Here is a 23,004-nt window from a genome sequence, read left to right on the forward strand (position 1 = left end):
AAGCCAACTCCACCACACACTTCTGAATCAGAAAAGGTGCAGATGTACTGATAAAAGCAGTGTTCATCCCTTCCCTCCATTTCTGTGGGCCTTAGATGGTTCTTATGGTTGGTCAGCAGTAGTCTGTCTCGAGAGACAAAGAGGTAGAAAAAGCACAAGGGATACCATGGAGAAAACAGTTTCTACTCACACTGTTGATTCTCTAAATGTGTAAAGGGGATCCAGTTTATTCCCACTCACACACTTCTACCTATACCCACCAGGTATGTTTTTAACCTTTTTGCCCACGGCCACCAATATATCTAAATGATCTGCTAATGATAACACCTTGTTTTTACACACAAACAGCTGTGGGTGTTAGGCGTGACACAAGGCCGGTCAGACTCAATAGCAGTTAACTAATAGTTATACTTCATTATAAAATAACTATAAGAAGAAAAATGTGCGTTTTCAAAAGGTTACTAAAATACGTTAGTGTTTGCATTAACTAGGGATCTGTTCCTCTAAATGACAGTTCCACTGTAACTGTTTCAGCTGAACTGCCAATTATCCTGAGCCACTCCTCCCAGCGGATTTGAGTATTGAGGATTTCCTGGATGTCACTTGCCTCCTGGAAAGTACACAAGGAGTTTCTGTGGAGCTTCTCTTGCAGTCTTCACCCTGGCTGAGCTCCCTGCAGCTTTACCATAGACCCTACTCTTTGCTGACCACTGTCACTGTTTACAGCTCCCTCTGAGGCTTCACTGCAAGAAATGTCGTGATTCTCTCAGCCCCTTCTTGAGGCTAAGACCGTGATATCAGCTCTTTAAGGCAGACGATTGCCAGTCTCTTTAACTGCCTCATGTATGGGAGTGAATCTGCTTAGAACAGGGTACCCCAAAGTGTTTCGTATTATGTTCAAGTACCATCTAAGTATTTCAGATCTAGAATCCCTGTCTCTTTTGTAAGTCCTGTTAATATCCAAGTATGAAAAACAATTTCAACAATTTTTCATGTTGAGACTTTTTTGTGATTCGAGTGAAAGCAATCTAAATTCTACATACTCAGCATTTTCATTGAAAGGGTGTTGACATTTCAAACAGTAATAACATTCGCAACTTCCTGAAAAACATTCATCACCTTTCTAGCACTTTTCATCAAGGTATTGTTGCAGCAATCATAATACTGGGATTGCTACCTTGCCTGGAATAGGTTTGGTTTGACGTTTTCTTAGCTTTTTGAAATAAGATTTAACAGAAATTAGGATACAAGTATATGTGCTATAACTATATAGAAAAAGCAAGTGCTATATTTGGTCCCTAGAACTTTATGTATTTTGAAGGTACTGAATTTTTCAATACATCACACATATTTATGTGTTGCTAGTATGGTGGTTTTCAAAAGATCAAGTTTATTTATTCGAAATTGAATTGACACAAAAACTGAGAATGTCTCATATTCACTTCTAGTCCTTCCTTCCCCAGCAATTTTGTGCTAAAGAAGCACCTTTAGGCATGGTAGAATCAAAAATCACTCTTGACCCCTTGTATATGTGCCAGATTGCAAAAGTCTACTTCACACATCAAATTTTTGCACTGCATAACACAACATTACAGTGTGGAATGGGAAGGAATAGAGTTAACACATTCATCTTTGAGATATAGTATAGCTGCTGGAGAAAGGAGTGTGTATATTCACACATAGGATTAAGTGACAAAACCAACTTGTAAGTAAAGTAATAATACCTTCTTTACAGACTTCCTGGAACAGCACAACTGTTACCTTCTCCACTGTTGCTCCCATACCACACTACTGATACTGTCTACATAATCCACACGGTATCATGCAACAACACCTACTCACATGAGCAGAAAATGTCAAAGCTTTGCTGGTAGCAGTAGGAGAGTAAATGCAGAAAGGTCAGTGGACCTTTTTCAAAAATTCACCCTTAGTATTCCTCTCATCATAGTATTCTTCTCGTTAATAATTTACTAGGCAGAGTATACACCCACACAAGTTAGGCACACAAGGCATGTCCTTGCCTTAATTTACTTAGCCTAAGCAGAGCATATGCCACAACTTTCTTAACAAGTTTTATTATTCTGAAACCAAACTGTAACACAACAGGCTAAAATATCATTTTGGCAGCATTACTAATGACAATTCAAAGCATGCATGGCTAACATCTGCATTTTCAAGTGTCATAATAATAAATCTAAACATCCTTAAAGAAGATGAAATAGAATGTATTGGAATGGAAATAGCATGGTAACGCCTTTGGAATTATCCATCTTTTCTCTTAAATGGTGTCTAACTCTCAGTCCAGCATAACCAATAGATGACCAAGGTTCTACAACGCCAGATAGCTGCTGACTACAGAATGCTGCTGCCAGACTAGCAACAAGGGCAGCTTTCTTTGAGGTTGATGTTAAGATTGAATGCTGCCCTTCAGTTTTACCAGAAGTTGGACTTGAGGCTTTATGATACTTCTGTAAAATCACTATTACGGAATCCCGAAGATGTCCTTAAGCATTCAAAAGACCTTAGGAGGTACAGTAATTCTCTACTGAATTTCAAAAGCATATATTTTTAATATTTCAAGCATCATTTGTAAAAGAAAAATATGCTCAAAACCTCTGAGTAGCTTTTATATTTTTAAAAGCTAGTTTAACAAAAAAAAAGTTGCAATGGAAAATCTATTTAGCATGTAAGGAAAGAACAAATAATTATCATGAATTAGAGTTTTTCCATTTTAAAGGGATATACAGTATTTCAAAAACTAATATAAAAAGGAAAGTCCATGTACACTAAGTCTGCAAGCTGACCGAATTAGAGAACCAGTAAGAGGACAAACCTTATACTGTACTATGAATTGATTTAAAATCAATACATAAAGCCTCTATTATTATTATAGACTACATCTGATTAATTCTTATAAAGACTAATTTGTGAAATTCATAAATATTGTGAAGAAATAAAATGTGCTTATTTAAACACAAATTTAAAAAGATTATAAAAATACAAAACCAAGTACTCAATCCAAATAGCAATTATGCACATGACTACAAAGCTAAAAACCCATTTCCTATTTAAGCTCAATTTAACCTACTTTTAAAATTATTAGAATCCTATTAAGAGCATCTTTAAACCTGACACAAAACCACAGTCACTTCATAAATAATGCATGAGACAGCAAAATAACTATTTGCTCTTAGTCAACTTGCTACATTAATTAGCAACTTTCAGGGAAATGAGAAACAAAATTGCATTATAACCCTATGTCTTTGAAGTGGAAGATTCTATGACTATGTACTGCACAATGGATATCGCAACCTCTTAAAAAAAACTTCAAGAACCTGGATAGCACAGTGTCATCTGCCATGGAGTACAGTACTCCTATGACAAAGTTATAGGGAGGCCACTTTCAAAATGCTTTGGACTTCAGAACAGAATGCCTTATATATTGCTGCTTTCTCTTTATAATACATGCAAGCAACAAATAGGAAAAGCTCGGGTCCTTGCTAACACGTTGGAGTGTGTGTTTGTTAGTCCTAAATTTTATTACTTTTACATTACAAATGCAAATTGCCTCCACAATGTGTAGATTCTTGTGAGGAGTGTATGCATTCTAATAGCAGGTGGGCTTTGGTATATTTACCATATTGATTCCAATCATATTGATTCCAATCAATCTCGGGCAGGAGATATAGAAGCATGATAAGCCGCACCAACAGGTTAAAGAACAGTTTTTACCCATGGGCCGTGAGGCTGCTGAATGAAAGACAGCAACATTGCAGCTGACGTTCGGGGTTGGCGGTCATACGACAGCACCCAGAGTGTAACAAGGACTGAGAGAATGTGGGGGGGAGATCCTTGTTTAATCTCACTGTAAACAAGTGGTACAATAAAGTATTATTCATTCATTCATTCATTATCATTGCAAGCTATGACCATTTACCAACAAAACCTAGCATTATGCACCTGCCATGTCCTAATTCAGATCACCACCACCCCCATTTTATTTCACATTTTAGTTAACCATTCCAGGGCAGAGGATAGATCTTCTAGCTAACACAATTTCAGTAGAAACAAAATAAAAAAAAATCCTTCCAGCAGCACCTTAGAATTTCTTTTATTTATTTTGTTTGTTTGTTTCGACTACATCAGACCAAAGCAGCTACCTACCTATAACAATTTCAGTAGGTGCCTCTGCTAAGAAGATTGTAGGCATAGATGGCAACAGAGGCCACCATGGACTGAAGCAGGAATGTGGTGCCCTTCAGATGTTGCTGGACATCAACCCCACACAGATGGCCCATGGGCAGGGTTGGCCCAACGATAATTAGAGAGAATCATATTGGCAACCCAAGCATCTCCCACAAGGAAATTTGGAAGAGCAAGTAAAAGGCTCTGTTCCTCTCTATAAAAACTCAAGCTACCCTTTTAACTGACATTTTTATATACTGCTTTTCCCTCCTCTGGGAGATAGGGAAAGCAGGTGTCTGATTCAGTTGCTCCCTCTCCTGCCCCATTCCAAAGGAAGGCATAAAACAATAATTTTAATTTGCCTACTCACAAAGTGCTTGGAAAAACTCTTTCAGTCAAAGATCTTTAATTTATTATTCCCACAAGCCAAGTGCAGTTTGAAGACAGACAATAGTAGATGAATGACATATATGTATAATGGGAATCTAGGGACAATTTAACCAACGCCAAGAACATATTTTTTAAAAAAAACATTTTCTGCCAATTAAGCCGCTCAGGACAGCAGAGATTTCCACAGAACAATGGAATAAAAACAGAATGCATCCAAAAAGGCATCAGGGTGTCTTTGCCCAATAACTGTTGGGAGGGAACCGGGGCCCCTTAATGTTGAGGGGGTGTAGGAGGCCAAGCGCAGAGCAGTTTCGGTGGCTGGCTCCCCCTGAGCATGAGAGAGGAGGAACAGCTGGTCATTGAAGCCTCTGTTTGCTTGGGTTTTCTTTATTTAATTGTTTTGAGGTTTATCAGTCTTGTTACATTTTGACTGCCTGTTAAGACAATCAAAACAGTTTTAATAAAAAGTTATCGTTGTTGTTGTTTAAAGAAGAACCTGTTGTCCTTAAGTGCTAGCTTACCACCAGTTTCTGATGTGAAAGTGCATTCAAACACGTTGTCCCTCAGCTGCAAACACCTTCTACCAAATGTGTGGATGGCTGCCTCAAGTTACAGAGGCAATTTACTAAGGAAGCCTGTAATTTTATTTGAAATTACAATGATTCCAGTGATGTTTTGATTATCGAGTGTTTTCTTATCTACTAATTCAACCCAGCAGATAAGTAGCCCCTGCACTTGCTCCCTCAACCCTGCACGCCATGTGCAATACAATAAAAGCTTATATGTCCACAAAAACACCACTGAGGATGAGCAGCACCTGAGCAGGCTATTCACCCGAAGCAAGTTTTCATTCACCATCGGTAAGGCAGCAAGTGAAAAATTGTCACCCTGGACACATCAATGCTAGAACCCTTGTATACGCCCTGGGGGGGGGGGGAATCCCAAATAGTGGAGGCAAAACTGCTGGGCATTTTAAAAGGAAGGATTCAAAGTAAAAGATAAGTTTTGAATGGGTCAGAATGTCTCTAAGGTACAACAGGACTCTTATTATGGCATAAACTAGTTATCAATTCCATCAAAGTTTAACTCAGTTATGAAGTAAATCCTTAATTCTATTTCACACAATATTCTTTTTTAAACCACATTTCTATCTAGGTGCTTGGATTAGAGATTATGAAGGTGTTTTTGAGACTGAAGCAATATTTTTAAAAGCTTATTGTAGAAATGATTATGGATGGGAACTTGGTAAATTAATTCACCACATATGGACTACACTATCAAGTCAGACTTTGATTTTAAAAGACAGAATACACCAGATTAACTTGTCTGACCTCTTGTAAAGCACATTTCTTCCCATTATTTAATATGTGGCCCATCCAATTTGCATTTGACCAGAAGTTGTCTGAGAAAAATAAATGTGATCAATCTGACCATTGCACTTTACTTTCTCTCTTGATGCATTTACAAACTCACACAAAGTAGTAGCAGTTGCTGTTCTTTTTTCCTCCCCTAAGCTTTTACATGGTCCCTCCTTTCTTTACCTAGAACAAAATAACACACTAATAGGAAAGACTCTCCCACAGAAGGATATATAAAACTTTTAATTGCATTATCCGTGCAGTAGCAAACAGAAGGTCACGTTGGCTTCTGTCAAGAGCCAGGGAACCACTGGGAAGGTGTAGCTCTTACCTACCAAGAACACTATTTGTGGCAAGCGGAACATCAGCTTGACCCCATTGGGGGATATCAAAGTGAGCATCTCTAGTGAGTTTGCTTCCCCCTTCCATCTCAGAGACATTCTAGAATCTAGCCCATCATCAACTACAAGATTAAAGACCTATGGAGCACCTCAAGTACAGCACAGCAGTAACTGACCTGAATTGGAAACTACTGCCTATTATAACACTTGTGAGTTTTCCCTTCCACACACCCCGCGCCTTCAATGTCTCATTGCTTCATTAGTAAACATTGTCCGGTGTCTTATTTTCATTTACGTACAGTTCCCATAAGCAGCAATGGTCCATTTCACACATAACTAGGAACGTAGGAAAGCTGCCTTATCTGAAAACTGATAATTGGTCCATCGAGTTCACTGTTGTCTACACTGATGGTCAGTGGCTCTCTCCAGGGTTTCTCTGATTTCTAAATCAACAATTATGGCTTGTTTGAACAAATTATAGATTACACAAACCAGATTTTTCCCAATTTCAGACATTAAGGAATATAAATTACTGTAGATTAAAAACAGAAGCAGATTCTTCCGACTTCTTTCTCATGCCCACAATTGGATACAAAGCTCATGCACATAAGACTCACCACTGCTTGTGCATATAGTGCTAAATTAAGGTTTAGTTTGTGCACGAAACAGCATATTGTGTGCTTTTTCTATGACCCGGTTTGAAAGACTATCTTTTAAAAATGGCATGAATATATAATGTATAAATAAAACAAAACTTTTAAAGCAACTGTTATAAACTCTACTTTTATAAGGATCTGGAAGCCAATATTTCAGGCCCTTTTGAAGCGGTACATTTCTCTTACTGACCCCACATAATTCAATGCAGCACAAATTAGTGTTAATGTTTATATTCTGATTTTGTATTTGGGTATAAATTGGGAGTGGCTATCTGTTTTTATACCATTTTTGTAATGACCCATTGGGCCCCTTTCAAACATTAGGTGGAGCAGAATTTTAAAAAATAATAAATTAGCAACAACTAGCACTTTTCCCCTGTGACAAGTCATTGCGTCCCATTGATTTTCATTGTTCAGTATCTAATAACTCTGATAAAACTATGCTTCTTCTTGCCAAGTCAAACATTCTAGCTAAACTATTTTTGTAATTAGGCTTCTATAATTAGCATAAAGACAGTTTGTTAGCTTTTTTCATCTTTACAGCTTGGCTACTGTTAATGGCCTTTTGAAGATAAAGCCTTACTTCTGCTCCTGCTGATAACACATTGTCTGGAACTGTCCTTGAACTGGAAGCAAAATGCTGCTTAGTAAATTCCCTTTTCAGATTCCCACTATATTCTAAGCAACCTAAAGTATTTTGACTTTCAAGCATTACTAATCACAACCAGGGTTAATATAGTTCCTGATGGCTGAAATCTACCCTATCAGCATAGGTGTTCCTTTCCTCCTAAAATAAGCACACAAACTTCCAGAATAGTCTACTCTGTTTGAAGTATGTGTGCTGCTAAAGAAACTGCCTTTCAGTAAAGAAATAAACAACTCATTAATTAAAAAATTAATTTGTTGACCCAGAACAGTAAATCAGAGAAACAGAATGCAGGGCAATACATTGGGTCTAGTTCAGGTTCTTTTATGCGCACAAATGCTTGTGCCCACACACTCCATTTTTGAAACATGTCTTCCCTCCTGCCTTCTTGGCAGACCCCAATTAAATGTTTCCCAATTTAATTAACCATCATTTCTCTTTGCATGCAAACTGGAAACCCAGTTACAGCTATGGAGGTAAAAACAGGAACTGAAAACTTGAGTCATTTCCAGTGGATTTTGACTCCCCACATTTATTGTTTTGTTTTGTTTGTTTGGTTGGTTTATGTTTGTTCCAACCCACCCTTCACCCAAAGGTCCCAGGGCAGGTTACAACCATTAAAATTTAACACACAGTATTAAAAACCATTGTAAACATCTTAAAATAACAGAGATAAGCGACTTCTCCTTTCTCTCCTTCCCCCATGCAGCCTCCCACCCAGCTCCAAATCTGATTGATGGTTCCCCAACTGTCTGGAGCATATATTTTTTTTGGGGGGGGGGGGTACATGGAAGGTTACAAGGAAGAGGAGGGGGAAAGGAAATCCTTTTGCAGAAGCAATATCAAATCCACCGGCAAGCAAACTCAACTGTTTCATATGAAGTTGGTTTCAGATCCTGTTTGTTTCAAACCTAGTAATTCTTGTTTCCAAGAACAAACTATGGTTAATTAACCATGGGGCACATAAGATACCCTACCATGTGGCAGCATGGACTGCAGAGAAAGCTCATTTCGCAGCTTACATTGCATCCTCTAGGATCCAGGCAGTGGAGTTTTTTCTAGATTCCCACTGTGGGGGAAGGACATCTGGAGTATTTGAGGATCTGCTGTGATTAACTGGATTCATGCTTTGAGGATTAAGTTCCTCAACTTCAGAGTAACCCTGACTCTGCAGTTATTGCAGTTCCAGATTTAGTACCCAATACCATAGCCAATGATGTGTTGTGTTTCAACTGATGCAGTCAGCTGCTGAGGACAAGATGTTGCTGCTAAATGCCCAACCTCTTGACTCCTGTCCCTCCTGGCTTATTAAATCTAGCAAAAGGTGTTTGACTGGTTGGATCCATAATGTGCAATGTATGAGGGGGTAGTGCCACTGCAAAATAAACTCTTGGACCCTTGAACTGGAAAAGCTTCCAAACAAATATCTCCTTATTGAGTAAGGTGGTGCAGAGAGTTGTAGTGGGGTAGCTGTCTTGACTGAGTTGACCTTGGTCACCCTGGCAAATGAGATTTACAGAGATCAAAGGGAGTATGACTTTATTCCTATTTATATCTCTCTGTGGTTTTCAACACCATTGATCATGGTATCCTCCTAGACTACTTCTATGAAATAGGAAGCGGGGTGTATTCCAGTGGTTGCCACTGCTGCTGCAAACCTTCCTTGTAGTTCTCCTTTCTGCTCCCTGAGAAGGGGAGATTTTACTAAAAGATCCCACCCCCCGAAAATCCTGTAGGAGAAGCTCGGAAAAACTGAGTGAAGAAGACTCTAGGGAGCACACTCTTACCAAGTCACACATGAAAAATCCACAAATGTATTCAACATAGTCTCCATGCTGAACAATACTGCAGCCCATTACACATTTCAGCTTCACTTGACAGGTGTGATAGTAATTGACTTTAAGTACTGTATTTTTCACTCCATAAGACACACTTTTTCCTCCTAAAAAAGTAAGGGGAGATGTCTGTGCGTCTTATGGAGTGAATGCTGGTCCCTGGAGCCGAATTGCCCAGGGGTGAAATGCAGGTAGTGCTTTTTTTATATTTTTAGAAAGAGAGAAAGAGGAAGCCGCTCAGCAGCTTATTGCAAGAGATCGGGGAGGGAGATCTGGCCCGCTCCCTTGCCCAGGCCTCCATTGTTGAATGTTCTGCAGAGGGAGGCTGTTTGTTTCCCCAGCAACATGTGACTGGCTGATTAGATTATCAGAAGCTGCAGAACTGTGAGTTGAACAGGATTTTTTCCCATGGCAGAGTAAACTCAACAACTTTGAGCTAATCCTTTAAAAAAAATGGGGCTTTTCCTCTTTGCAAAAGTAGCTGCACAACTGTGAGCTGATCCCAAAAAACCAGGGCTTTCCCCCTTTCCTCCTCTGAAAACCAAGTGCGTCTTATGATTAGGTGCGTCTTATGGAGCGGAAAAATACGGTATTCATTGCTCTCTAACAATACTACTATTCTTCACCATATAGAGGTTTTTATTTGGTTTAAAGAAGTAGTTTATACATTTATACAAATGGTTATTAGAACTGGCTCTTCTTTACCCTAACTAAATGTTTCAAAGCATGATATACTTACACTGAATTTAATTATGTCATATATCAAGTACCGAGGAACAACCTGGCCGTTTACCTTGTCAATAATCATTTCCTGAAAAAAGAAGCAAAATAACATCTTAATATTTTTGCAAAACTTGCAAGCAGTACTTTAACTAGCTTTGCTTTACCATTAGGATCCCTCCCTCAGTTTTCCGCCATGGATTCATTTTTCATGAAATTTTATTGCTGGGAGGGGGGTTGACACTGCATAAAAGCCAAAAGCCATGTGGCAGCTGATGGGTGGTGATGGGTGGAGCTGAGCAGGACAGACAGGTAAATTAAATGCATGCTGTATGCATGGCAGTACATCAGCAAAACCTGGATAATGCATGATAACACCAGGCTCTTACAATAATATGAACACCAGGATTGCTGGTTCTATATGGTTCACTTTTGTTTGCAGTGCCAACGTAATGATAAAGCTCTTACTACTATGAAATCCAGAATATTCCTATTAGCATATAGATAATAAACTCATGCAAACAAAGCAGATGTTTAGGGTTTGGGACTGATTGTTCAAAGAGGAGATGTGTGCATCCAATCAAAGTCTGAATGCACTTCAGGGCTGCTCCATATTGTTCCAGAAATTAGTAGATGACATGTTCCAAGTGGCAGAAATATTTTCTGTGAATGAGGAAATGGAACTTCTGCTTTTTTAAAAAAATCTGACGGTAGACACTGTTTGGTCATCAATGAAACCACCCTAAAAAATGGTAAATCTCTTGTAGGGCATGTACCTGGGTGTAGCAGTGCATAAACTCTCTTTTTTCAGCATTGAGTTCCAGTGCTAGGGTCTTCACTATACAATTTAAGGGATATTGGCAACATCACTTCTGGTCTTTGTTCTGAAATTCCGATATCCTTTCCTTGAAATATTGGTGTGGGCTAGCCCTTCAAGGAGAGCTTGTGGCAGAAAGAGAGATAGCTCTGGCTGAGAGCTTGCAAAGATTGTAACAGGACATTGCCATCTTGAAGGAAAGCTGTTGCTGGAAATTCATCTTCTTCTCCCTCAGCATTCAAGTCTGAGTAGTACTTTTCTCTTTGCAGCTTTCACACTAACATGAAATCAATAAGCGAACACAACACCAGGAGCATTATTGAGCTCTGGGGCAACATTTGAGACCAGAAATGCATCTTTGGGGGTTTCTGTTGTACAGTTGTGTTGCCATGGAAACTAAAAATGAGTATATTCACACTGGATGCTAGAGTTGCTGGAAGGAGTTTGATTATTTGGTGTAATGTTCACAACAAGTAATAGCTTTTGTTGTAAAGTGAAGACAGCATCTCTAATAAAGTGTGTGTTTTGTACCAAATTTACTTTGAAGACATTTGTTTTACATTTAATACGGTCAAAAACCATTGCTCACGCCAATATTAAAAGAGTAAAAACAACCACGAGAAGAAAGGACACCAAGTCCAAAGGTGCTGTTGAGTCTTTCACATCACAATATCAATTATAGATTTCAATTGCTTTTCACATGGCTATGAATTTTATGTTTTTATTTTACGTCACATTCTAAATCCTTTGCTCCCTAGCCTCGCAAGATGGAAAGAAAACACTTGACTTTTGAAAGAAATCCACCTCGCATTGTATTTAAATGGTTCCTGGAAAGACTGAGCAGTTCACCTGAAAGAAGATATATCCAGGATCTCCTGGAATGACAACTATAGCACAAAGGGCACAAACTGGGTTAAAAATCCAAAAAGGCATTCCTCATCATTTTTCCATCACCCTAAATATGTAACTGCTCTAAGTAATGGAGATTATTATGGATATAAAACTGTATATACGGTAGATACTCATTTAACTAAACTGAACAGCAGCCTCAGATTTAAATCAACAGAACCAAAGGGCCCGGGCCAATTATAATATTTCCAAAGGGAAAGTACATGCTAGAAGCACAGCTACACTGGAAATCACTTACCGCAAATTTTAAGCTTTCACCAAAATTATTTTCGTGACATTAAAAGAACCAGGGCCACTAAGTAGGTTTTATCCTGTTAAGTTCGGGGAAATTCCAGTTTCAAATAAAGTTTCCCAGTACAGAAGTCATGTTCTACATTCAGTGAAGAGTTTGAAGAATAGTGATGGAAAGTGCATACAAGGCTCACGTCTCACTCCTGTGGCTGAGTTTGCCTTGTTTTTTGCAGGCATTGTCTGTATGAACAAGTTCCCGACAGGGAACTTTCTCTCACAGCCGATCCAGCAGTCTTTGGATCTCCCACCCATCAGGTGCTTTTCTTGGCCACTGCATAATCAGGAGCTCACTCTACGGCTCCCACTCTACCTGTGAGGCAGGCAGGCATGGTTTATGGGGGGTGGGGAGTGGACCAAATTTGAACCCATGGTGGGCCAAGTTTGGCCTGCAGGCCAAAGGTTCCCCAGCCTTGAGCTAAGAAGAACCTGTCTTCCTTTAGTTCCTCACAGCTAATTTTATTTACACTGTGACCATTTTGGAGACAGTGATAAATCTCTCTTTTGGGGTGAAACTGTTGTATGCAGCAGGATCACCAATGGCAGCACAGAAAGCTATTGTGTGTGGTTGTCACTGACCCCTCCCCTCCTACATGTCGTCTACACATGTAGTGAGAAAGAAAAAGTGGTGAGGAAGACTGCAGTGCTGCTTCCCTCAAAGTCTTGTTTCGGAAATAAAAGAAAAGATCCTCCCCTCCTTATTCTTCTCCAAATGCCAAAGGACTCAGTGGAAGAGTGGAGTATCATTTTACTTTGTGCAGAGCTGCTCAGAGAGCTCCTGCCCTCTGCAAAGACAGCCCAAAGTGACTTGAACAATGGACTGTCATCACGGGCAATCTGGTGGGTACCTTCACAGAGCCCCAGCTGTAAATTTTTTTCTGAAACCATAGAATGGGCAAATTCTAGAAATAATTGGACACTAGGCCTCCCTCACTGTTGCCACACTATCTTAAATTCTAAAACTACTGAAATGAAAACAGCATGCATATGGTACAGAAAGACAGAGCCTCTTACCCCATCCATCAGAGTATTTTCTAAGTGTACACGTGGATCTTTACGAAATGGAAACTCCAGATTTGATACCTGAAACACTGAGTTATCTCTGTCAATCATATACACTTCATTTTTGCCATCAATCAACATCATATACCTGCGAAGAAAAATTAAAGACAATCAAAGCACTACTTACCCCATAGCTAGCAACAGTTTTTATTAACTTTACATCCTTTAAATCTAAAGCAGTACACTACAGTACAGACAAGCTGCACCTTGTGACATGTTTGTTTGAAGTCATATAAGCAGCATTATTTCAGGAAAAAGAGGCCAGGATCCAAATAATAACTCATGCTGGTTAAACGCCAAAAGGCTTTAAATTAGTTGTTCTAGGTCGGCAAGGAACAAAGTCCTCGTCCTGCATTTGACGCAATGGTATGGAACACACACCACTGTAGCAAAACAGGCCTCAAAGGGTATGATGCCACTATCTCTTTATGAAAGCCAATATGCAATGAGAACTACAGCATAAATTTTATGCTACTAACTGAACTGCCTATGAGGTGCTGCAAAATTCCATCTGTCCATATTAGATGAATAAGGAATTCTATACAGCTGTTTTCCATACTTCATACACAACATTCTTGGAAGAAAGAAAATGTTTGTGTAACACAGCAAACAAAAAAAAAACTTCTATATATTTCAAAGCAGATATGTCCAATTACTCATGTACATTTCAGTTACTTTGAGTCCAATGAATAGTATAATTCTCATGCAATTAGTAACTATTGTAAAATGCCATCTCAAAAAGCAAATAAGTATAGGGAAAAATACAAATCAGCAGAAACAAGGCATTTAACTTTTACGGAATGAAGGAAAAAATACAGGGATGATACCAACACGTGTGGTAAAATTCTGAAGTTAACAAGCCACATCCACATGTGCATTCAGCTTTTATATATATATATTTTTCCCTGACAGAACAAGTCTTTCATAAAGTGATGTCCTTTGTTATAATGTTCTTTTGAGGATAAACTTTTATTTTGGTTCAAAGAGCTAGGACATCTGGAAACAAAGATAAAAGATGAATATGGCTATTTTAGTGACCAGGCTCCAAAAATCTGGGTGATGTACAATGGATCCCTCTATGTCAGTGAATCCATATCTAGCTTGTTGCTTTCTAAAAAGAAAATATTTTAAAATCAAACCATTTAATTTCCACTGTCTCTTCCTTTTATTGGCAAAATAGAATAGCATAAGCTGAAATGCAGGAAAGGTAAAATATTCAGGCATCTTGATGCATTTGTTTAGCAGACAGAGCTTGTTTAGAGTTGCAAGATACAAGACAAATCAAAAGATTTTCACATCCTCATATTGAACAAATCTTATTGATGCATACAAATTCTGCCCTGCTGTTTGGAAGGCACTCCTATGTGTCCAATATGTAAATAGAAGTTGCAAAGTTTATCATCCCATTCAGCTATGTTGGTCGGGAAATGTAGTGGAGCGGGGTGGAGAGGGGACAGGGTCAGAAGGGGTCAGAAGGGGTTTATGCATGCTCCCCCGATGCACACAGGGGTCAGGAACGTAACCTCCAGACTAAATGGTCGCTGCTTGTACTAGGGGTCGTACTTAATATGTACAACAGACGTGCCCAATTCTGTCCCCAGGAAGTAGGGTTGGCCTTAGGAGAAAAACCTCAGATTTGCTCCAAATACAGTGGTACCTCCTGTTGCGAACGGGATCCATTCCAGAGGTCTGGCCACATCCCAAGGAATTCACAACTGGAGGTGCTGCTTCTGCGCATGTGCACGGCACTGTTTAGTGCTTCTGCACATGCAGCGAAACCTGGAAAAATACTTCCGGGTTTGCCACGTTCGCATCCTGAAAGTTACGCAACTAGAGGTGTGCGTATCTAGAGTTACCACTGTACTGTACTGTTCTAATTTGGAGCCTTCACAGCTCTCTGGTGAAACTACAAATTAAGCAGCAGCAGCAACAACAACAACAACGTCATTTTTGCCATCACATATTTGGTTACGTCCTATTTCGGCCTTCACTAATGTGGTGAAGTTGCAGTCCAAACATCTAGAGAGTATCAGATTGGCAAATGCTGCCGTATTTGCTTTCCTAGATGTCGTATTTAGTTCTTAGCTAATTGCTCATTTTACCTGGTATGCTTCCTAAATACAGCTTAAGCCAAAAGCATTGACGTCTCCCAGTTTTATTCATCTCCTACCATTATGGCATTCACTAAGTTAATACAAATATTTAAGAGCTTCATTTAATGATGAATGTACTTTGTTTTCTTATTAGACACACCTTTGCCACATAAACAGAAAGTAAAAATATAGAAACAATAAAGACCAGCTCACCAATGCACCCTTTGTCCAAAACCACACTGGGTATGCCAAACCTTTCCTCTATTCCTCACACTGCTTGAAATCAACCTTTGCAAAGTTCAAAATCTTAAGAAAAATATTTAATTCCTGGTCAGTCCAACAAAACATGGCACCCACCCTATATGGGATCAAAACTGCTCATACCTTGAGTCCATACACTTATGCTCAATAAACTACAAGTATTTGATGCTTCTTAAACTTAAATTTTCAAAGGTAATGTGTCTCCTCCCCCTGTCTCTCCCCAGGGAGAGTAAGGATAGACATAGTACAGTATCTAAATCAGGCATAACAAAATAAAAAAATTCCTTCCAGCAGCACCTTAGAGATCAACTAAGTTTGTCATTGGTATGAGTTTTCGTGTGCATGCACACTTCTTCAGATCAGGCATAGGCAACCTTGGCTCCCCAGATGTTTTGGAACTACAACTCCCATGATCCCTGACCACTGGCCCTGTTAGCTAGGGATCATGGGAGCAGTATATTCCAAAACATCTGGAGAGCCAAGGTTGCCTATGCCTGATCTAAATCTTACATTCCTAACACGTCAAGGAATAAACTTACTGGCTGTTCAGCACTTTTGATTAGGATTCTACCAAGGGTAATGAAGTACTAGCCAGAAGCTTATTTGACTCTAGGAAAAAAACTGAGCATATATTCATATTCCCAAATCCCTTTGTGCAACCAAGTCAAATAAGCTACTATTGTTATTGAGGGTAAAATATATCAAACCACTTTATGCATGAAATGAACACTCGCCTATTTCATTTTATGCTATGCTCCCGTGTACGCCATTATTCTTCAGTGTAACACTCAGATGCAGGCAAAATTTTACATATGCTGTTCAGTGTATGTCATATTTTGTTTGGATTATTAGCAAAGCAGATCTGCATAACATCCAAATGAAACCAAAAATTGTCCAGACAGGTGCAATCTGAGAGCTCTGCATCTGCTGCAGAATTTAAGAAGGAAACACACAAAAACATGTCCCGAAATAAGTCCCAACAATCTGCTCCCAATATTTTGGGAACTAAGGAGCATAAGCAGAATTCAAGAATGGGGAAAAACATGGTAACTACAGTAAATATACAATATCCCATGTAGTTCTTCACAGGTTTATACAGTACGGAAACATTTGTCTATGTCACTTGAAAGAAAACTCCAGTGACAGAAAATACTTAAGTCAGGACACATAATTTCTTTCCATTTTTTGGCTTCTTCAGAGAAACCTATCATTGCAAACTACATCTTCAAATACTACAGTAATGCTCTGTTAAAGAGAAAACATTAGTTATATCTGATGCCAGTCAAAGTATTATCAGCTTTTCTAACTGCTCTAAGAGGAAAGCAGTTTCTTACTCATTTGGGAAAAGCCCAACATACTGAGAGGCCCCAAGCTATACTATGAAAAATATGTTATAAACTATTGTAATTACAGTTTTAAATGTGTTGTCTGCATTGTGCTCTGCCCTAAAAAATATTAAATTATAAGGCATTGGTAGGGTATAATCCCATTGCTGCCTTGACTGACTGCTAAGGACATTCCCATTCAGTGCAGGCGTCCCCCCACTAACACACTGGTTATGTTCCAGGGCCTTGTACGCATAAGTGAAATTGCAGAAGCCCCGATAAAAGGAAGTCCAATCTGTTTATTTATTTCATGGCAACCCATGTAAACGTGATCACACGTGAGTAAGATGTTTATGGGGGGGTGCCCGTAATGTCATCGTAAAGGGTCCAGCGATTTTAAATGTGTTGTCTGCAGAGGAACCCCTTGCCAACCTTTTCCTGTACGTGGTTCTCTCTTTTACACACCATTTCCATTTATGGAAGAGACCATGCCTCAGTACTGGCACAATAGCACATTTTTTTTAATATGCAGAAGGTCCTAAATTCAATCCCAATATCTGCTGTCAGAAAGATTAAGTAGGAGGTGATGGGAAAGACCTCTGCTTGACATCCTGGAGAGCTGCTTCCAGTCATGTTAGACCATACTAGGCTAGATGGACAAATAGCAGAGCTAATTATTAGTTCACATGTAAGTGCAACTAATGGAATGTGTGGGGAAATGGTTGTAAAATTGCTGCACTGGTGGGTGCACTGTCACTTGTTTACCGCCTTCTGATAGATGTGAATGTAGAAAGTCAGTGATACCTCTGCTAAATACCCACAGCTAGATCAGTATTCCATCATTCTGCACTAGTCTTTCAAACACAAGGCAATTATGTGATGATCCATCCTGCTTATTCCCAGGCACATGCCTGAGATTGAATGTTCTTCCGTATGAGTACAGAGACACTTTGAAAGGTCAGGTAGCAAGCTTCTTTAGGAGCTAAATTTTCATCTTCCACTTGTCTCCAAATATATCCGATATTAACAATGAGACTTTTACTTACAGATTTCATCTTAAGATGTAAGTAATTGCACTACCAACTGTTGAAATGGGTGGTGGTGGTTATACACCTATTAGTTCATAAGCCTGCGGGAAGGGACTGTGCTGTTTCGCCTCTGTACAGCACTTAGAAAACTTTGTATACTTTAAAATATGGAGGAGATGGACGAGACAGCGGGAACTTGGAAGGGAAAGCAAAATTAGGACATGCCAACAAAGTTAAATGTAGGTCATTGTTATGGCCACACATCCACACATGCCTCCCACAACTTGGTAGGTAAAGCAACATAGCCTTGGCTCTATGACAATGGCTGTTCAGAAGACCCTTAAGCAGCTGAAATACTCAGAACGCCATTCACCTCTGAAATACTTTCCCCAGGATACTTTATTTTTAAAAATATCATGTTGCTGGTTTATTGATCCTGTGTCTCTCCTGCAGTTTAAGCCAAATGAACAATGCAACTATGATTTAGTCTATGAGATCACATAGCTTAAGTCGCAAATGCAATTAGATTTCAGCTGTGATCTGAAACAACTTTTGGGAAGGAATTCAATTACACAGTTAGAGACTCAAGTATTTCAGTGCGTCCCAGGTTTAAACAACTTTAATACACTTTAACAATACTGCCATATTAATATTTGAAATTGCAGGTCCCCTAGCCTTGCAGAGCAGATTCCCAGCACATCGAGGGAACTGCAGGGAAGAAGAGGAAAAGGAGGACTGCACGAGTAGAAGGTCATTCCACTTGTGCACCACTGGATGTCTCCCTACTCCAATCCCCAAATCTAATCTGTTTGGCATCTCCAATGGCACCAATAGTACAAAATTACAAAAGGCACATGACTCTAGAAACTATTTTTTAAATGCATCTAGCTTCCAGTGAAGTTTTACTTCTTAAAAGATGTCACCAGCATCCGCCCCTGTGCATTACAGGTATCCTACGTGTTTGGTCTATTTATTGCATATCTACTTTCTGGTTACTGTAAACATGAGGATTTAGGAAATGGTAACTTCAATTTGCCCTAGGTCAGGCACAGGATGACCTCCAAACCATAATAAATATCTTCGCAGAAGCTTATGAAAAGCTTGGTCTATCGCTCAACATCCAAAAAACCAAAGTGCTGCACCAACAAATACAAAATAACCCCTCTGCAGTGCCACGAATCCAACTCAATAGTGTAACATTGGGAAATGTCAATCACTTCTCCTACATGGGCAGTTATCTTTCCACAAGGGCCGACATGGAGGGCGAAATCCAGCATTGCCTGAGCTCCGCGAGTGCGGCTTTCTCCCAATTGAAGTGCAGAGTGTGCAGGGAAACCAAAATGCTTGTTTACAAAGCTATTGTGCTACCAACCTTACTGTATGCTTGTGAAACATGGACCACTTATAAACGCTATCTCCAACTCCTCACAAGATTCCATCAACAGTGTCTCCGAAAATTTTTACACATCACTTGGGAAGACAGGCAAACTAATACCAGCGTACTGGAAGAAGCAAAGATCACCAGTGTTGAAGCAATGATTCTTCAACACTTTGTTGGACTGGTCATTTTGTGCAGATGCCTGATTATCGTCTTCCAAAGCAACTACTGTACTCTATTCCGAACTTAAAAATGGAAAGTGTAATGCTGGTAGTCAACAAAAGAGGTTTAAAGACTGTCTCAAGGGAAAGCTAAAAAAATGTAGTATAAACATCAACAATTGGGAAACACTCGCCTGCGAGTGCTCCAATTGGAGAACAGCCTTTACCAAAGGTGTCATGGGCTTTGAAGACACGCGAACTCAGAACGCAATGGAAAAACATGCTAAGAGGAAGGCACGCTTGGCAAATCCACACTGTGATCAACTCCCACCCGGAAACCAAAGTTCCCACTGTGGAAGGACGTGTGGATCCAGAATTGGCCTCCACAGTCAGTTACGGAGTCATTGTTAAAACAGTGTTATGGAAGACAATCTTACTCGGCTACAAGTGATTGCCAAAGAAGATGACTTTTTGGTTACTGTAAACATGAGGATTTAGGAAATGGTAACTTCACTTTCCCCTAGGTCAGGCACTGAACACACCTTCCTCAACCCACCCTCCAAGTCAGGTGAATGTAAACAGAAAACAAGTGTATTGTTATTTTTAAATCCCCAGAAGGAGCAAGCCCAATCTTTTTCATCTTTGGGGAAAGAAATTATTTAATAAAGGACAGAATCCAAAAAAGTGTGTTACTTGTTTTGCATATCACAAAGAACGTTGGGCTCATGTTCCTCAAACAGCAAACCCTCCATGCCTGCAATGAAGACTTTTAAAAGCAGTTTGTGAAGTGGCACAGAGGCCTGCTGTTCAACAAAAGAAAAGTCAAATATTCCCCTGGGTATATAAAAGCCCTTTGGCAAGCCTAAAATAGTTCTTTGGTTTCCAACTAATACATGAAATAAATAGTCAAGTTAGCTGAATTTGTCATTAGGTGGTAGGATCCCTGGAAATAAATCCGTCATCTTGGAAGGATAAAAATCAGTCATGATTTACTGCCATCTACTGATGCTATTAAAATAAAGCTCAACATTCAGGTGATGTATACCTACTGCCAAAACAGTTTTTTAAAAAAAGATAATGAAATACTGTATAGCAAATTACTACTTCCAACTATAGGTTCTATCTGTCAACAGAATATCCTTTTTTGGATTGGGGAGGATTCTATTCCCTCTGTTCTCCCTAAAACTGGGCAGTCAGTGCAGCATCAGGGCTGACTTGAGGGTCAAGGAGGAGGAATTATGTAATCTACAGAGATCCTATCTATTCTCTCTAGTCTCTCTGTCCAGTTGGGTGGGGAGGGAATCTAGAGTGTGTGATCCTGGCACTGGGCAATCAGGGCAGATTCTACTGGTTTACCTGCCTTACTGCCCTGCCTGAGCTGACAGAGCTGTCTTGGAGGTGGTGTTGAGGACTCTCAGATGGCTGAGGCAACTGGCTCTGGGGTGGCTCAGGACTTCATGAAGACCATGGGGCTGTCCCAACATGTCACTGGCCCAAAACATGTGACACGCCACACTTTGGACATTGTTTTCTCAATTGTGCAGGAAGAGAGTGATTTGAAAGTGGGGGGTACCGACATCAGTCCATGGTCATGGTCAAATCACTTCCTGTCGAGATTTAGGTTTTTAGCACCTTTTCCCCTCTGCAGTGGTAGAGGCTGATGGATTCAACGGGCTTTCAAATGGGCTTTCCGGCTAATATGACTGTCGAAGACCTAGCTGAGCTCTGGAACGTCCAAATGGCATGGGCCATTGAAACAATCATCCCAGAGCACCCTTCTCCCATTTTGTGGAGCCTGCTTGGCTCCCTAGTATACTTCGGATCTTATGGCAAAGAAACAAGCTGGGAGACAGCTCAAATGTGAGTGGAGGAAAACTCTGGTCAAATGCTATCGAACACTTGTGAAGGCTCATAATCAAGCCCACCTAGTGGCAGTGAAGGCAGCAGAGAAGGCATACTTTGCTGCCTCTATTGCATCCTCATTGTGCTGTCTGGCAGAGCTTTTCTGGGTAGTGTGGGGCCTCTTAACATCATGGCCTGAAGGAGGTGGCAGAACTGACAGTAACTCACTGTGACTTATTTGCAAAGCATTTGGAAGATAAAATCGCTTGCTTCCACTGGGATCTTGACTCCACTGTTACAGTAGATGTATCTCAAGAGGTGTCCAGAGCACTGTTGAGTCCTGCTGTGTTGGATGAGTTTCAGTTAATAAGGATTCCACCAGCATCAGATGGTGGCCGAGCTGCACCCCTATCAGTACAGGGTTAGCCTAACTTCTGTCATCACAGGGATAGCCTAACGTCTGTCATCTATGCTCTGGTAACCTCTAGGTTAAATTAATGCAACACATAATACTTTAGGCACCCTCTGAAGATTGTTTGGTGCAGAATTTGGCAAACAGGTTGCTCACCAGGGCAAGACAATTTGAGCATATTACACTGATTCTGGTCCAACTGCACTGACAATTAGTTTCCAGGCCCAAATCAAAGCACTGTGTCCTTTTAAACAGGTTGGTGGGAGCAGGGTTATTGGGTTTTTAAAAATGTATTTTGTGTTCTAATTTTGCATTTTTTTGTTGTGAACTACCCTGTGATTTTCAAATGAAGGGCAATATATAAATTTGACAATGATGTACCTGATGGCCCCCAGGTAGTAAAGGGAGCTAATTCCCCAAAAATCACAAGCTATGGTACATAGAAGAAGAAGAGTTTGGATTTGATATCACGCTTTATCACTACCCTATAGTATCAAAGCGGCTAACAATCTCCTTTCCCTTCCTCCCCCACAACAAACACTCTGTGAGGTGAGTGGGGCTGAGAGACTTCAGAAAAGTGTGACTAGCGCAAGGTCACCCAGCAGCTGCATGTGGAGGAGCGGAGTCGCAAACCCGGTTCACCAGATTATGAGTCTACCGCTCTTAATCACTACACCACACTGGCTCTCCATAAACATAAATATTGTGGTACTTTTATGTTTCTTAGTCAAGGACATTGTTTCCCAAACTTGGGTTGCCAGCTGTTTTTGGAATACAGTGGTACCTCGGTTTATGAACACAATTGGTTCCGGAAGTCTGTTCATAAACTGAAGCGAACTTTCCCATTGAAATAAAAAAATTCCTTCAGTAGCACCTTAAAGACCAACTAAGTTTTTATTTTGGTATGAGCTTTCGTGTGCATGCACACTTCTTCAGATACCAGCTTCTTCAGATTACTTTCCCATTGAAAGTAATGGAAAGTGAATTAATCCATTCCAGATGGGTCCACGGTGTTCATAAACCAAAAATTCGTAAACTGAGGTGTTCATAAACCGAGGTTCCACTGTACAATTCCCATCATCCCTGACCACTTGGTCTTGGTAGCTTAGGAATGATGGGAGTTGTAGTCCAAAAACAGCTGGAGATGCAAGTTTATGAAGCACTGGTCTAGGAGGATGGCTTTCACTTGGCTTCTCTTTCACTTAAGGGTTGGATGATTCTTGAATACTAAGCTTAGTATCCCTTTCTCAATGTTCTACAATATGAAATTAAATAGTCGTCTACACTTAGGCAACTT

The 23,004-nt window shown here is 39.9% G+C and overlaps 1 protein-coding gene across 3 annotated transcripts in view; it reads right to left on the reverse strand.

Annotated features, from left to right (window-relative positions):
• RNGTT (RNA guanylyltransferase and 5'-phosphatase) overlaps positions 1-23,004 on the reverse strand; it is a 119,003-nt gene that overhangs the window by 70,203 nt on the left and 25,796 nt on the right. For all 3 annotated transcript variants that reach the window (XM_035109415.2, XM_035109413.2, XM_035109416.2), the window contains exons 9-10: positions 13,160-13,295; positions 10,151-10,222 (exon numbers count right to left, since the gene is read on the reverse strand). In XM_035109415.2, coding sequence (XP_034965306.1) covers positions 10,151-10,222; positions 13,160-13,295 — 208 coding nt within the window. The remainder of the gene's footprint in view (positions 1-10,150; positions 10,223-13,159; positions 13,296-23,004) is intronic.

This window comes from Zootoca vivipara, chromosome 3 (assembly GCF_963506605.1).
Source record: "Zootoca vivipara chromosome 3, rZooViv1.1, whole genome shotgun sequence".
Lineage (NCBI taxonomy): Eukaryota > Metazoa > Chordata > Lepidosauria > Squamata > Lacertidae > Zootoca > Zootoca vivipara.